Source organism: Tachyglossus aculeatus, chromosome 20 (assembly GCF_015852505.1).
Source record: "Tachyglossus aculeatus isolate mTacAcu1 chromosome 20, mTacAcu1.pri, whole genome shotgun sequence".
NCBI lineage: Eukaryota > Metazoa > Chordata > Mammalia > Monotremata > Tachyglossidae > Tachyglossus > Tachyglossus aculeatus.
This window is the reverse complement of record NC_052085.1, coordinates 1,494,778-1,509,620: the sequence shown is the minus strand read 5'-3', so window position 1 is coordinate 1,509,620 and position 14,843 is coordinate 1,494,778. Positions and strand designations below refer to the sequence as shown.

At 47.2% G+C, this 14,843-nt stretch overlaps 1 protein-coding gene across 2 annotated transcripts in view; it reads left to right on the top strand.

Moving 5' to 3' along the window:
• LOC119941409 (mitochondrial intermediate peptidase) overlaps positions 1–14,843 on the top strand; it is a 94,712-nt gene that overhangs the window by 3,229 nt on the left and 76,640 nt on the right. For both annotated transcript variants that reach the window (XM_038761833.1, XM_038761832.1), the window contains exons 2-5: positions 6,384–6,557; positions 8,545–8,633; positions 10,315–10,401; positions 10,973–11,036. In XM_038761833.1, coding sequence (XP_038617761.1) covers positions 6,384–6,557; positions 8,545–8,633; positions 10,315–10,401; positions 10,973–11,036 — 414 coding nt within the window. The remainder of the gene's footprint in view (positions 1–6,383; positions 6,558–8,544; positions 8,634–10,314; positions 10,402–10,972; positions 11,037–14,843) is intronic.

The following is a 14,843-nucleotide window of genomic DNA, read 5'->3' as shown; positions in this document are numbered from 1 at the left end:
GGACTGTCTCTAAATGTTGCCAACTTGTACTTCCCAAGCGCTTAGTACAGTGCTCTGCACACAGTAAGCGCTAAATAAATGCGATTGATGATGATGATGATTGCCAAGCTCTTACTATGTGCCAACCACTGTTCTAAGCGCAGGGGTAGATAGGAGGTCAGCAGGTTGTCCCCTCTTGGGGCCGGGATGAAGCACTGCCAGTCGCCTTCCAGCCCCTAATCATAATAATAATAATAATGATGGTGACATTGCCAAGCTCTTACTATGTGCCAAGCACTGTTCTAAGCGCTGGGGGAGATCCAAGGTTAGCAGGTCGGCCCCTCTCGGGGCCCGGATGAAGCACTGCCAGTCGCCTTCCAGCCCCTAATCATAATAATAATAATGGTATTTGTTAAGTTCTTATTATGTGCTAAGCGCTGGGGGAGATCCAAGGTCAGCAGGTTGTCCCCTCACGGGCCGGGATGAAGCACTGCCAGTCGCCTTCCAGCCCCTAATCATAATAATAATAATGATGGTGGCATTGCCAAGCTCTTACTATGTGCCAAGCACTGTTCTAAGCGCTGGGGTAGATAGGAGGTCATCAAGTTGTCCCCTCCCAGGGCCGGGATGAAGCACTCCCAATCGGCTTCCAGCCCCTAATTATTATTATTATTATTAACAATAATAATAATAATAATAATGATGGCATTTGCCAAGCTCTTACTATGTGCCAAGCACTGTTCTAAGCGCTGGGGGAGATCCAAGGTTAGCAGGTTGTCCCCTCTCGGGGCCCGGATGAAGCACTGCCAGTCGCCTTCCAGCCCCTAATAATAATAATATTAATAATAATAATGGCATTTGTTAAGTTCTTACTATGTGCTAAGCGCTGGGGGAGATCCCAGGTTAGCAGGTTGTCCCCCCTCGGGGCCCGGATGAAGCACTGCCAGTCGCCTTCCAGCCCCTAATCATCATAATAATAATAATAATGATGGTGGCATTGCCAAGCTCTTACTATGTGCCAAGCACTGTTCTAAGCGCTGGGGTAGATAGGAGGTCATCAGGTTTTCTCCTTCCGGGGCCGGGATGAAGCACTCCCAGTCGGCTTCCAGCCCCTAATTAATAATAATAATAATAATAATAATGATGGCATTTGCCAAGCTCTTACTATGTGCCAAGCACTGTTTTAAGCGCTGGGGGGATCCAAGGTTAGCAGGTTGTCCCCTCCCGGGGCCGGGATGAAGCACTGCCAGTTGGCTTCCAGCCCATGATAATGATGATGATGGCATTTGTTAAGTGCTTACTATGTGCCAAACACTGTTCTAAGCACTGCGGTAGATGCAAGGTCATCAGGATGCCCCTCCCGGGGCTGGGATGATGAACTGCCAGTTGGCTTCCAGCCTCTAATAATAATAATAACGATGATGGGATTTGTTAAGCGCTTACTATGTGCCAAGCACTGTTCTAATCGCTGGGAGGATACAAGGTCGTCAGGATGTCCCCTCCCGGGGCCGGGATGAAGCACTGCTAGTCAGCTTCCAGCCCCTAATAATAATAATAATGATGATAGCATTTGTTAAGGGCTTACTATGTGCCAAGCACCGTTGTAAGTACTGGGGGAGATGATAATAATGGCATTTATTAAGTGCTTACTATGTGCAAAGCACTGTTCTAAGCACTGGGGAGGTTACAAGGTGATCAGGTTGTTCCACAGGGGGCTCACAGTCTTAATCCCCATTTTACAGATGAGGGAACTGAGGCACAGAGAAGTTGAGTGACTTCCCAAAGTCACACAAGATACAGGGTAATCAGGTTGTCCCCTCCTGTGGCCGGGATGAAGAACTTCCAGTCGGCTTCCAGTCCCTAATAATAATAATAATACTGATGGCATTTGTTAAGCGCTTACTATGTGACAAGCACTGTCCTAAGTGCTGGGGGAGATACAAAGTAGTCAGGTTGTCCCACCTGGGGCTCACAGTCCTCATCCCCATTTTGCAGATGAGGGAACTGAGGCCCAGAGAAGTGAAGTGACTTGCCCAAAGTCACACAGCTGACAAGTGGCGGAGGCGGCATTAGAACCCACGACCTCTGACCCCCAAGCCCAGGCTCTTTCCACTAAGCCACGCTGCTTCTCATAATAATGATGGTATTTGTTAAGCGCCTACCGTGTGCCAAGCGCAGGGAGAGATCCAAGGTCATCCGGTTGTCCCACGTGGGGCTCACAGTGTTCATCCCCATTTTGCAGATGAGGTCACTGAGGCCCAGAGAAGTGAAATGACTTGCCCAAAGTCACACAGCCGACAAGTGGCGGAGGCGGGATTCGAACCTACGACCTCTGACTCCCAAGCCTGGGCTCTTTCCACTAAGCCTCGACAGGGACTGTATCCAACCTGATTTGCCTTCATCTACCCCAGCGCTTAGTACAGTGCTTGGTATGTGGTAAGCACTTAACAGATATTACAGTTATTATTATTCTCTGGGCCCCGGTTCCCTCTTCGGGAAAATGGGGATTGAGGCCGTGAGCCCCACGTGGGACTTGGACTATGTCCAAAGTGTAGCGTAGTGGATGGAGGGCAGGCTTGCGAGTCTGAAGCTCCTGGGTTCTAATCCTGACATCAGCACTTGTCTGCTCTGTGGCTTTGAGCAAGTCGCTTCACTTCTCTGGGCCTCAGTTACCTCACGTGGAAAATGGGGATTAAAACTGTGAGCCCCATGTGGGACAGGGAGTGTGTCCAATCCAATTTGCTTGTATCCACCCCAGTGCTCAGTACAGTGCTTGGCACATAGTAAGTGCTTTACAAATACTACAACTATGATTATTCATCATCATCATCATCATCATCATCATCATCATGGCATTTATTAAGCGCTTACTATGTGCAAAGCACTGTTCTGAGCACTGGGGAGGTTACAAGGTGATCAGGTTGTCCCACGGGGGGCTCACAGTCTTAATCCCCATTTTACAGATGAAGTAATTGAGGCACAGAGAAGTTAAGTGACTTACCCAAGGTCACACAGCTGACAATTGGCGGAGCCGGGGTTTGAACCCATGACCTTTGACTCCAAAGCCTGTGCTGTCTTTCCACTGAGCCATGCTGCAGTGGAAGCTTATTTTCTTGCATCCACTCCAGTGCTTAGTACAGTACCCGGCACATAGTAAGCGCTTAACAAATACAATAAAAATAAAAATTGTGGTATTTAAGTGCTTACTATGTTTCAAGCATAATAGTAATAATAATAATGATAATTATTAACTAAGAGGCAGCATGGCCTAGTGAACAGTGCTTTGCACATAGTAAGCACTTAAATGCCATTATTATTATTATTATTGTTATTAGAGTACAGACTGGGAATTGGGAGGACCTGGGTTCTAATCCTGTCTCTGCCAAATGTCTACTGTGTAACCTTGGGCAAGTCACTTCACTTCCCCTGTGCCTGTTACCTCATCTGTAAAATGGAGATTAAGACTTGGAGACCCATCAATCAGTAGTATTTATTGAACGCTTACTATGTGCAGAGCACTGTATTAAGCGCTCGGAAGAGTACAATGCAACAGAATTAGCAGACGTTCCTTGACAATAACGAGTTTACAGGCTATGGGGGGAGACATACGTTAATATGAAAAATAAATAATTTACAATATATAATTTAAAGCTGTGTACACAAGTGTTGTGGGTTTGGGGGGTTGCAACATGGATTGTGTCCACCCGATTAGCTTGTATCTACCCCAGTGCGTAGAACGGTGCCTGGCACATAGTAAGCGCTTAACAAATACCATCAAAAAATTAAAAAAAAGACCCGATCAGCCTCAGGTTGGCAGAGCGAGCCCCCCGCAAGTCGCAGCTCTGCCGCTGATCTGCAGTGTGACCTCGGGCAAATCACTTAGTCTCTCTGGACCTCAATTTCTCCCTCTGTATAATGGGAACACGATATCTGGTGTCGTCCCTGGTGCTGCATTCGATTAACACTGCGTTTCTTTTTTTTGATGGCATTTGTTAAGCCCTTACTATGTGCAGAGCACTGTTCTAAGCGCTGGGGGGGATACAAGGTGATCAAGTTGTCCCATGTGGGGCTCACAGTGTTAATCCCCATTTTACAGATGAGGTAACTGAGGCTCAGAGAAGTGAAGTGACTTGCCCAAGGTCACACGGCAGACACATGGTGGAGTCGGATTTCTATGCTCCCCTACCTTAGATACAGTTACCATGGAGCCCCGTGAAGCAGCGTGGCTCAATGGAAAGGGCCCGGGCTTTGGAGTCAGAGGTCATGGGTTCAAATTCCGGCTCCGCCACTTGTCAGCTGTGTGACTTTGGGCAAGTCACTTCACTTCTCTGCGCCTCAGTTCCCTCATCTGTAAAATGGGGATTAAGACTGTGAGCCCCCCGTGGGACAACCTGATCACCCTGTAACCTCCCCAGTGCTTAGAACAGTGCTTTGCACATAGTAAGCGCTTAATAAATGCCATCACTATTATTATTATTATTATCTGCACCTCAGTTACCTCATCTGTAAAATGGGGATTAAGACTGTGAGCACCCCGTGGGACAACCTGATCACCTTGTAACCTCCCCACCGCTTAGAACAGTGCTTTGCATATAGTAAGCGCTTAATAAATGCCATCATTATTATTATGATGTGCGGGCAGCCAAGAGCTGATTAACCCCCACCTATAATTAGCATTTGGAAGGCTGCTAGTGACCTTTCTGTCAGTGTAGGTTTAGAGCCATCCAATTTGAAACCCGGTGGTAGCAGTGGAAAATAATCTGAACTAAACAGCTCATCAGCATAAAAGTTATGACGTGGTATATCCGAGTGACCTACTGAATAACGAAGACAGAAAAAGGATGACGTTGGGCCAGTCACGTCAGAAAGAGGATGATGTTGGGCCATTCATGTCTCTATGCCTTAGTTACCTTATCTGAAAAATGGGGTTTAAGACTGTGAGCCCCATGTGTGACGTGGACTCTGCCCAGTTTGATTAACTTGTACCTCCCCCAGCGCTTAGTACGGTGCCTGGCACATAGTAAGCACTTAATGAATACCATTAAAAAAATAAATAAAAGAGTAAGTAAAGGTGAATTGGCCCTTTTGAATTTTCAAATGTGGGCTCTCTACACGTTCCCTGCCCATAATGAGCTTACAGGCTAGAGGTATCAATTTGGACACAGTCCAAGTCCCACATGGGGCACCCAGTCTTAATCCCCATTTTAGAGATGAAATAACTGAGGCACAGAGTGACTTGCCCAAGGTCATGGAACAGACAGGTGACGAAGGTAGTATTAGAACTCAGGCCCTTCTGAGTCCCGGGCGAATGCGCTTTCCCCGAGGCCACCGTATGCTTTTTCTGTGTCAAATAAGGATTTGCCTTTGGAGTTGCTGCTTTGGTCACGGGTGCTCTCTGGGTTTTTGGATTTTATCGATTTATTTCCTAGGTTGGTTATGCCTGCCCTTGGCAGGTGCTGGAGACCTATCAGACAGGGCCTATCAAGGCCCTGCTGAGAGCTCACCTCCTCCAGGAGGCCTTCCCAGACTGAGCCCCTTCCTTCCTCTCCCCCTCGTCCCCCTCTCCATCCCCCCATCTTACCTCCTTCCCTTCCCCACAGCGCCTGTATATATGTATATATGTTTGTACATATTTATTACTCTATTTTTTATTTATTTTACTTGTACATGTCTATTCTATTTATTTTATTTTGTTAGTATGTTTGGTTTTGTTTTTTTTTCTCTTTCTCCCCCTTTTAGACTGTGAGCCCAATGTTGGGTAGGAACTGTCTCTATATGTTGCCAATTTGTACTTCCCAAGCGCTTAGTACAGTGCTCTGCACATAGTAAGCGCTCAATAAATATGATTGATTGATTGACTGATTGGAGGAGGTACCTGGGTTGGAGGGTCAGTTAATCGTATTTATTGAGCGCTTACTGTGCGCAGAGCACCGTACTAATAGAATAATAAATATGTACAAACATATATGCATGTACATGTACATATTTATTATTCTATTTATTTATTTATTTTACTTGTACCTATCTATTGTATTTATTTTATTTTGTTAGTATGTTTGGTTTTGTTCTCTGTCTCCCCCTTCTCGACTGTGAGCCCACTGTTGGGTAGGGACTGTCTCTATATGTTGCCAGCTTGTACTTCCCAAGCGCTTAGTACAGTGCTCTGCACACAGTAAGCGCTCAGTAAATATGATTGATTGACAACCTGATCACCCTGTATCCCCCCAGCGCTTAGAACAGTGCTTTGCACGTAGTAAGCGCTTAACAAATGCCATCATTATTATTATTAATACCATTCGAAAAAAAAAGATTTCACCAAGGCAGGGTTATGTGCAGGAAAGCCCCAATTTGTTATCAAGCATTACTGATGTACTGTCTTTTGGTTGTGCTCTTTGGATCGTTAGGGCCTGTTTGGGGTACCCGAGCTGAGTTCTCCAGAAGGATTCCACGTGGCCCAGGAACAAGCGTTGCGGGAATCGGACTGTCTGGTGGCCAAGGCTTGCGCTGTGCCGGCTGGGGCCCAGACGGTGCAGATCTTCGACCAACTCTCCGACGCTCTGTGTCGAGTAGCAGACTTGGTAAGGAGCTTCCCAGAGGGGTGACCCTTCCCCTGTAATGGAGAAGAAAGCACATTTTATTTCATGTTGAATATTCTGTCAGTGAAGGTAGATTCCTTTGACTGAGTCCGTCCTGATAATCTTGGATCTTGGTCAGTGCTTAGCACGGTACTTGGCACATAGTAAGTGCCCAGCAAATACCACCATGATTGTTATTCATTTCCGCCGTCCTCTTCCAGGGCGCAGTGTGTTAGGCGTCACTGGGCAGACCTTTCTGGGCACCCCTTTTAGACTGTGAACCCACTGTTGGGTAGGGACTGTCTCTATATGTTGCCAATTTGTACTTCCCAAGCGCTTAGTACAGTGCTCTGCACATAGTAAGCGCTCAATAAATACGATTGTTGATGATGATGATGACCTTTCGGTGGCTCAGCCAGAGGGCCACCCATTGGAAATGTGAGTGGGCCTGCCATTGAGCCCCGGGCTTGCTGGCCAGCCACTTTCCATTAATCTACTAATTAATAAAGCACTTTAATAAGTACCACCATGCGTAATGATCCAGCCCAGAGCTCTAGATTGACTATAAATTTGAAGAAAACTCAAATGATGTTTGGTACACACTGCGCATCTCTAGTTGCTTACCAACTTTTTTTTTTCATATTTGTTAAGCACTTACTATGTGCCAGGCATTGTACTAAGTGCCTGGGTAGATGCAACTAATCAGGTTGGTCGCAGTTCTCGTCCCACATGGAGCTCATGGTCTTAATCCCCATTTTACAGATGAGGTAACTGAGACACAGAGAAGTTAAGTAACTTTCCCAAGGTCACGCAGCAGAGACGTGGTAGAACCGGAATTAGGACCCAGGTCTTCCTGACTGTCCCAGGCCTCCACTGTGCCACGCTGCTTCTCTGGCCACTTTCCTCGTGGACCAAAAAATGGAGCAGAAATGAAATTGATGTTTTGCTGCTGTGGAATGAGTACGTCATAACCACCTGAGGGATTCCCCGGCTTTCTCCCCCTCATTCAGTTAGCTTTGATTTCAGATTTTTTTCCCCAGATACCCATTTCTGTTTTACTCAGTGTAGTCATTTCCCTGCTCCTCTCGCTGCGTCCAAATCTTTCAGATAATTCTAAGTTCCCAGATAAATTGGGAATTACTATCAACTCAAAAAGGCTCTTCGTTGTTTTTAAGTTCTTTTGTAAGTATTTCCTTCATATTTCAAGCTTCTCGGCTAATACCGAATTTATTGGTGTGAGGATATTGTAACATGAGTACTGGATGGAATATAAATTAAAGCTATTTTGAAGTCATATCCTTTGTGTTGTGTCAATTTTACAAGTACATAAACCTGTCATTCATTAGCATTGTCCTTCAAAGGGAAAAACCCAATAAAAATACCATTCACAGGTTAATAGAAGTTTAGCAGTTGGCAATTAAAATGCAAACATGAACAGTATAATGGTTTTGAAATGAGAGTTCCTTTAGTTTTTTTAAAGCAATTACTGATTCTGATGTTCATTGTACTTAGAAATATGAACTTTACAATTTTTGGGAAATGAGTTTTTAAGCTTTCAGAGCAGCTGATCACTAAAAGTCCTAGGTTGGAAGCATGGTGGTATCGTCACTCTTGAAGTTTTGGACAGAAAGAGATGCTGTTTTCTCCATGAAAAAGCACTTGGACTAGCAAATTCATGATCTGCAGTGATACCCATTTGAAAAGGGGGATACAGTTGATTTAAAGTGAACACTGGCATACTGTGTCCTGAAACTGCTGTGTGGAGTCACTTCTTTGAGTGACATGAGTATTTGTTCAGCAAATTTGTTGTTTTCTCAAAGGGTAGCCCAGGCCAGCTCTTGACCTAACATTGGAGATGGAGAATCTTTAACTCCATTCCTTTCCGTCTTTACAGAAGTGTTCAAACCATGGGAAGCTGTTTGCCATGATGCCGATCTGGTTCTTTCTCTCTCTCTCTTCCTCTTCCTCGCCCTCCCCTGCTGTGCCCTAGGCTGACTTTGTGAAAATTGCCCACCCGGACCCTGCGTTCAGAGAGGCTGCAGATGAGGCGTGCAGGAGCATCGGCACCATGGTGGAAAAGTACGTTTGTTCGCCAACTTTAGCTGCCATCTTCTTGGCGCTCAGATTCCCCATCTTGTGAAGGGGATGACATTTTATTTTTTCATCCGGTAGAATTGCGTTACCAAATACTGATTTTGTTTTCCCCAAACCTGGATGCAGTTAAGTATTGGTCATGGATTGACCATCTAGTGGCTGTTAATTTGGAATTCCGATTCATTCCATGATTGCTCTTCTTTGCTGCTTTTTTACTCCTCCAGTCCTGGACTTTTTTTTAAATTTAATCTTGGTGATGAGATATTCCCAAGCCACCTCTCCAAGACTATTTCCTCACCTTCTGTGGGAGCTTCTGACTTCTCCCCGCAGTGCATCAACATAGTCTGAGAGAGATCTCGTGTTTGCGTCGGGGGGAGGGTGTACGTGTCACCCTAAAAGTGGGCAGAGCACAAGCAATTCTGCCAAGTGTTTTATTTGAAAACTCATTCTTGGTCTGGTCAAATGATGGTGGTGGGGACGTGGAGGAGAAGGAGCATCTGGGTTGAGGTGGGGTGGAAAAGACGAGGCGGGTGGCTGGCTGAGTGAGCCACAGAAGCAGGAGTTTAAGGGCCGACTGGGGGAAGCCATGGAGACAGGAGTCTAGGTGTAGCTGGGAGACCTTGGGCCACGTCTCCCCAGTGCCTAGTGGCGACTTTCACCCCATCCCAAGTACAGAATGCGGATTGGTCTGAGCCCTGCCGAAGCATGAGAGTATCTGATAACCAACAAATAACTGTGCCTTTGTGGGATGGCTAGAATCAGGGATGAACACATTCCCTTGCAAAGCCCTTTCCTTCCTTCTTTTCTTCTTTCCAATGGCTGAAACCCAAGCCTCAGCCCACCCTCTTCGTGCCCCCACTCTCGACTGCAGTGGTCTGCAGTCCCTCCACCGAGCCCTGCCCTTCCTCCACAGAAAGACCAGCCTGCCGGGCTCACCACCCCCTCTTAGAGCAGTGGGATCACGCTGCTTGCCGTCGCTGCGAGAGCGGAGGGCAGGAGTCATCCCGGGAAGGGCAAACAACCAGCATCTGTCTCTGGCCTGGCCCACAGGGAGAGGGGAAGGGAATTGGGGAGACTTGAGTGAGGCTAACCGACTGCTTTGCTGGGTGACAAGAATGGGAAAGATGTTGCTCCGTCAACCCCAGCTGCTCACACCAAATTCCCCTTCTGAGCTCTGAACTTCTGCAGCTCCGGAACCCTCTCCCACCCGTGACCCCTTCTGGATTAGCTCAGACAGGCCCCCCCGGGTACGCTGAAGGAGGGTCGGTCCCTTCCCCCTTTTCTCTGTGAACCTCCCTTCTCCGGGAGAGGAAACAGATACTACTCCTGCAGTGTGATCCAGGGATGTTGTTCCCACCTCCCCAGCCAGGCCACGAGCCTCAGGGAAGTATCCGCTCTCCCTTCCTGCTTAGACTGGTGAGCCCCGTGTGAGCAGGGATTTGCTTCAATCTCAATATTTTGGGGCCCAGCTCCTAGCATAGGGCCCGGCACACAGTAAGTGCTTAATGGATACCATCACCATCAATAGAGGAGGTAGCACTTGCATTCTGAGATTCCCTGGCACGAACACGGCGTTCGAGTCATAGTTATGTCTATGGTATTGCCAGTAAGAGAGGGGCCAGAAAAACTTTAGTGTCCTCATTTGTTTGACTCTGAATCCTTGTAGATTAAATACAAATGTGGAATTGTATCAGAGTTTGAGAAAATTGCTGACTGATGACAAGCTGGCGGAGTCCCTTGATCCAGAAACCAGGTATTCACCCCCCAAACTGATGGGGACCCGGCTGTGGGTGGGTAGTGGGGAGAGGGTTTCTGTTGGGAGGAGGAAAAAATCGTGGGGTGTTTAGTTCAGCTTCGGGTCGGGACTGGCTCGCTATCTGAGAAGCAGCGTGGCTCAGTGGAAAGAGCCCGGGCTTTGGAGTCAGAGGTCATGGGTTCAGATCCCGGCTCCGCCAATTGTCAGCTGTGTGACTTTGGGCAAGTCACTTCACTTCTCTGTGCCTCAGTTACCTCATCTGTAAAATGGGAATTAAGACTGTGAGCCCCCTGTGGGACAACCTGATCACCTTGTGACCTCCCCAGTGCTTAGAACAGTGCTTTGCACATAGTAAGCGCTTAACAAATGCCATCGTTATTATTATTATTATTATTATTATCTGGTCATTCTGGCTGCAGAGCCCTGGAAATTCTCCCTTAGTCGTCCCAGATGCCCACACTGCTGTCCTGCTGTCACAGTTGAGGAGTGGTCTCCTTGGTCATCAGATTTGGATACAACTGCAAGGCAGTAGGTTAGATCTCTTTAAGTGTTTGTTACCTGTTTTTAGGAAAGTGGCAGAGCTACTGATGTTGGATTTTGAAATCAGTGGAATTCATTTGGATGAAGAAAAAGTAAGTTTTTTCTTATTTATCGTCTTCTTGGTTTCTGGTGTGTTAATAAAACGCCCTAGCAGAAAGAGCACAGAGCCGGAGTCCGGGGACCCAGGTTCTAGTTCCGGCCGTGCCACTCACCTGCTGCGTGAACTTGGGCAAGGTTATCACCTCTCTGGGCCTCAGTTTCTTCATTTGTAAACTGTCCTCTCTCCCTCTCAAACTGTGAGTTCTGTGGGAGACTGTGTCTGAACTGACCACCTCATTTCTGCCGCAGCACTTACCACACTGCATCGTAAACAGTCTAACTGTAAGCACTTAGTACGTACCATCATTATAAGTAAATGGAAGCTTTTAATTGTCTTGCGGTGCCGAAAAGGCCCACAAACATTCCACTCTGTTGGTTTATTAGTTAGTGCCGAGGTCTTTGTGGTCCACTGTTTGGGAGGGAGGGTGGGTAGTCGTGCGGCTCCCAGCATGGTACTATGATGGCGGGGATGTCCCATTAGGGTGAAGGCCCCGTGGCAAATGGGAGTCTCCCCCTGGGGCCATCGGGCCATCAAGCGCTTAGTACAGTGCTCTGCACGCAGCAAGCGCTCAATAAATACGATTGAATGAATGAATTGGTGGGTACAAGCGAGGTCTGAGAGAGCCGACCCCTGAGATAGCCTCTTGGCACTCCTGGAGAATCCAAACAAGCAGCAAGGCATTTTCACTGGAGTTGGGAAGTCTCTTCTCCAGGCTGTACCCATCGCACTACATTCTGCCCAAACTGGCAGGGCGGACTAAGCCGCCTTGTCCCCGAGAGTTGGTGTTTCAGTGAGTCAGCGCTGTGGAGCCTTGGGGCATCCCCTTCTAGACCATGAGCCCGTTGTTGGGTAGGGACGTCTCTATATGGTGCCGACTTGTACTTCCCAAGTGCTTAGTACAGTAGTCTGCACACAGTAAGTGCTCAATAAATACGATTGAATGAATGAATCCCTCTGATCAGGAGGAACTGTCTCTACCTTGGGCTCTCTCCAGGGGGATTTTCTCCCCTTGCAGCTTCAGCCTCCCAGCCCCCTGGGCCTCGGGAGATAGGGCTACTGGCCAGTCAGAGCCCCTGGATGTGGAGAGGGTCACTGATTAGAGCCTTTCAGAGGACGCGGCCGGTTGCAGTGGGGAGAGAGACCTTGACCCACCTCTCTTCCTCCCCCAGCGAAGCACGGGGCCCTCCAATCGGAGATGGTTTTTAGTCAGATCCAGTCCACTTCCAGTTGGTAAGAGGGCTCCTTCCATCTGGTCAGGGCAAGCAGTTGATGCTCATGGACAAGGGGTCTTGGTTTGGGGGATTCTTTTGTTAGACTGACTTGTTAAGTAGCCACGGTATTTGAGCACCTCCTAAGTGCAGTGCATTGCCCTGCTTCAGATCGGTTATAACAACTGCACTTTATTATGATTAAAGGCTGGTACTTTAATAATATATAAAAATTATGGTGTTTGTTAAGCACGTACTGTGACAAGCACTGCACTAAGCCCTGGGATAGCTGCAAGATAATCAGTTTGGACTCACAGTCTCACATGGGGCTGACGCTCTAAGTAGGAGGGAGAACGGGTATTGAACGCCCATTTTATAGATGAGGAAACTAAGGTCCAGAGAAGTGACTTACCCAAGGTCATGCAGTGGGCGGGTGGTGGAGCCGGGATTAGAACCCAGGCCCTCTGACTCCCAAGACCGTGCTTTTTCCCCTAGGCCACGCTGCTCCTTTGAGTAAGTCTTTTACGGGATTTTATCTGTACAATGAAAGCAGGAGTCTTCTTGTCATGGGCGGGCTCTGCTGGTGGCCCATCCTGTCAATGGGTGCAGGCTGCTTGGAAGGCCCGAGTCAACTTCCTGAATTCATCATCATCCTCAATCGTATTTATTGAGCGCTTACTATGTGCGCAGAGCACTGTACTAAGCGCTTGGGAAGTACAAATTGGCAACATATAGAGACAGTCCCTACCCAACAGTGGGCTCACAGTCTAAAAAGGGGAGACAGAGAACAAAACCAAACATACTAACAAAATAAAATAAATAGAATAGATATGTACAAGTAAAACAAATAGAGTAATAAATATGTACAAACATATATACATATATACAGGTGCTGTGGGGAAGGGAAGGAGGTAAGATGTGGGGGATGGAGAGGGGGACTGAATTGTCAGTTAACTGGCAGTTGAGGTGTGGAATTGGATTTAGGGGGGGTGCGATACAGGGCAGGATGGAAGTTACGGGCAGGGGGAAGTGATCGCCCGTTTAGGAAGCAGATATTCTACCCTCCACGGGAGCAGGACGACCCTTCTACGAGCAGACCTGTTACGGTGGAGGAGCCAGAGTCACTGTGGCCTGAGCCTTTAAGAGGGGGGTTCCCAGAGCCCATATAGTACCCCTTTGAGGGTGGCATCGTGCCCTGAACTCCTGCCTCACTCTCTCTCCCTGGCTTCATCAGTGCCCACCCGACTTCATCCGCAGACCCACGCGTCGGGCAGAGGGGGAAGAGAGAGACAAAAACCGCAACCACGGGGTCAGGCGATAAGCAGGAAGGGAAGAAAGACAGAAAAATATCGTACAGTTTCGCTTTGCGACTCATTCTTGTTCCACCCGTCACCGCAAGATGGGGCCAAACCCTGCGTCCGAACAAGACCGGCTAAAAAACTATAAATTTGGAGGCCGAGTTGGGACTTGTACGGAAAGTGCCTTTTGACCAAATGAGATGCCACCTGAAAACACAGATTAATCGATTTTAATTGGGTGTTGTTTCAGGTGTGGCGGTACTCTGTTCCGTTCAGCCCGGCTCCACCACTTGTCAGCTGTGTGACTTATTTATTTATTATTTATTTATTTTACCTGTGCATATCTATTCTATTTATTTTATTTTGTTAGTAGGTTTGGTTTTGTCTCCCCGTTTTAGACTTGAGCCCACTGTTGGGTAGGGACTGTCTCTATATGTTACCAATTTGTACTTCCCAAGCGCTTAGTACAGTGCTCTGCACACAGTAAGCGCTCAATAAATACGATTGATGATGATGATGATGACGACTTTGGGCAAGTCACTTCTCTGCACCTCAGTTACCTCATCTGGAAAATGGGGATTAAGACTGTGAGCCCCCCGTGGGATAGCCCGATCACCTTGTAACCCCCCCAGCGCTTAGAACAGTGTGTTGCACATAGTAAGCGCTTAATAAATGCCATCATCATTATTATTATTATTATTCAGCCTAAAATTTTTCTGGTTTTGGCTAGGCTTCTTTTGGTTTCTTCATGGCTACAGATTTTTTTTAAAAAAGCACCAACTGGAACCATACGTTTTGCCTTTTTTAATGGTATTTGTTAAGCACTTATTACGTGACAGGCACTGTTCTAAGCGCTGGGGTAGGTACAAGCTAATCAGCTTAGACACAGTCCATTTCGCACACGGGGCTCAGTCTTAGTCCCCATTTTACAGATGAGGTAACTGAGTCCCCGAAAAGCTAAGTGCCTTTGTCGAAGGTCACACAACAGACATGTGGTGGAGCCGGGATTAGAACTCAGGTCCTTCTGACTCCCAGGCTGTGCTGTCTCCACTAGTTTGTTTCAGATTAACTTCTACCTCGAGAAGTTTCTGGCATCTTAGAGTTTCTTTGTCACAGAATGAAGGTCTGGATTCCAATGGCGTTTACTCCAGTCAGGTCCCTTATAATGGAAGAAACTCGCCCTTTTTTCTAGACAGTGTGTTTTTCTAGTTGCAGATTACCTTCAAATCATCAAATCAGTTAAATGTCCCGTATAGCTCAAATCCTTTCTCGGAACAAGTATTTTGTATACTC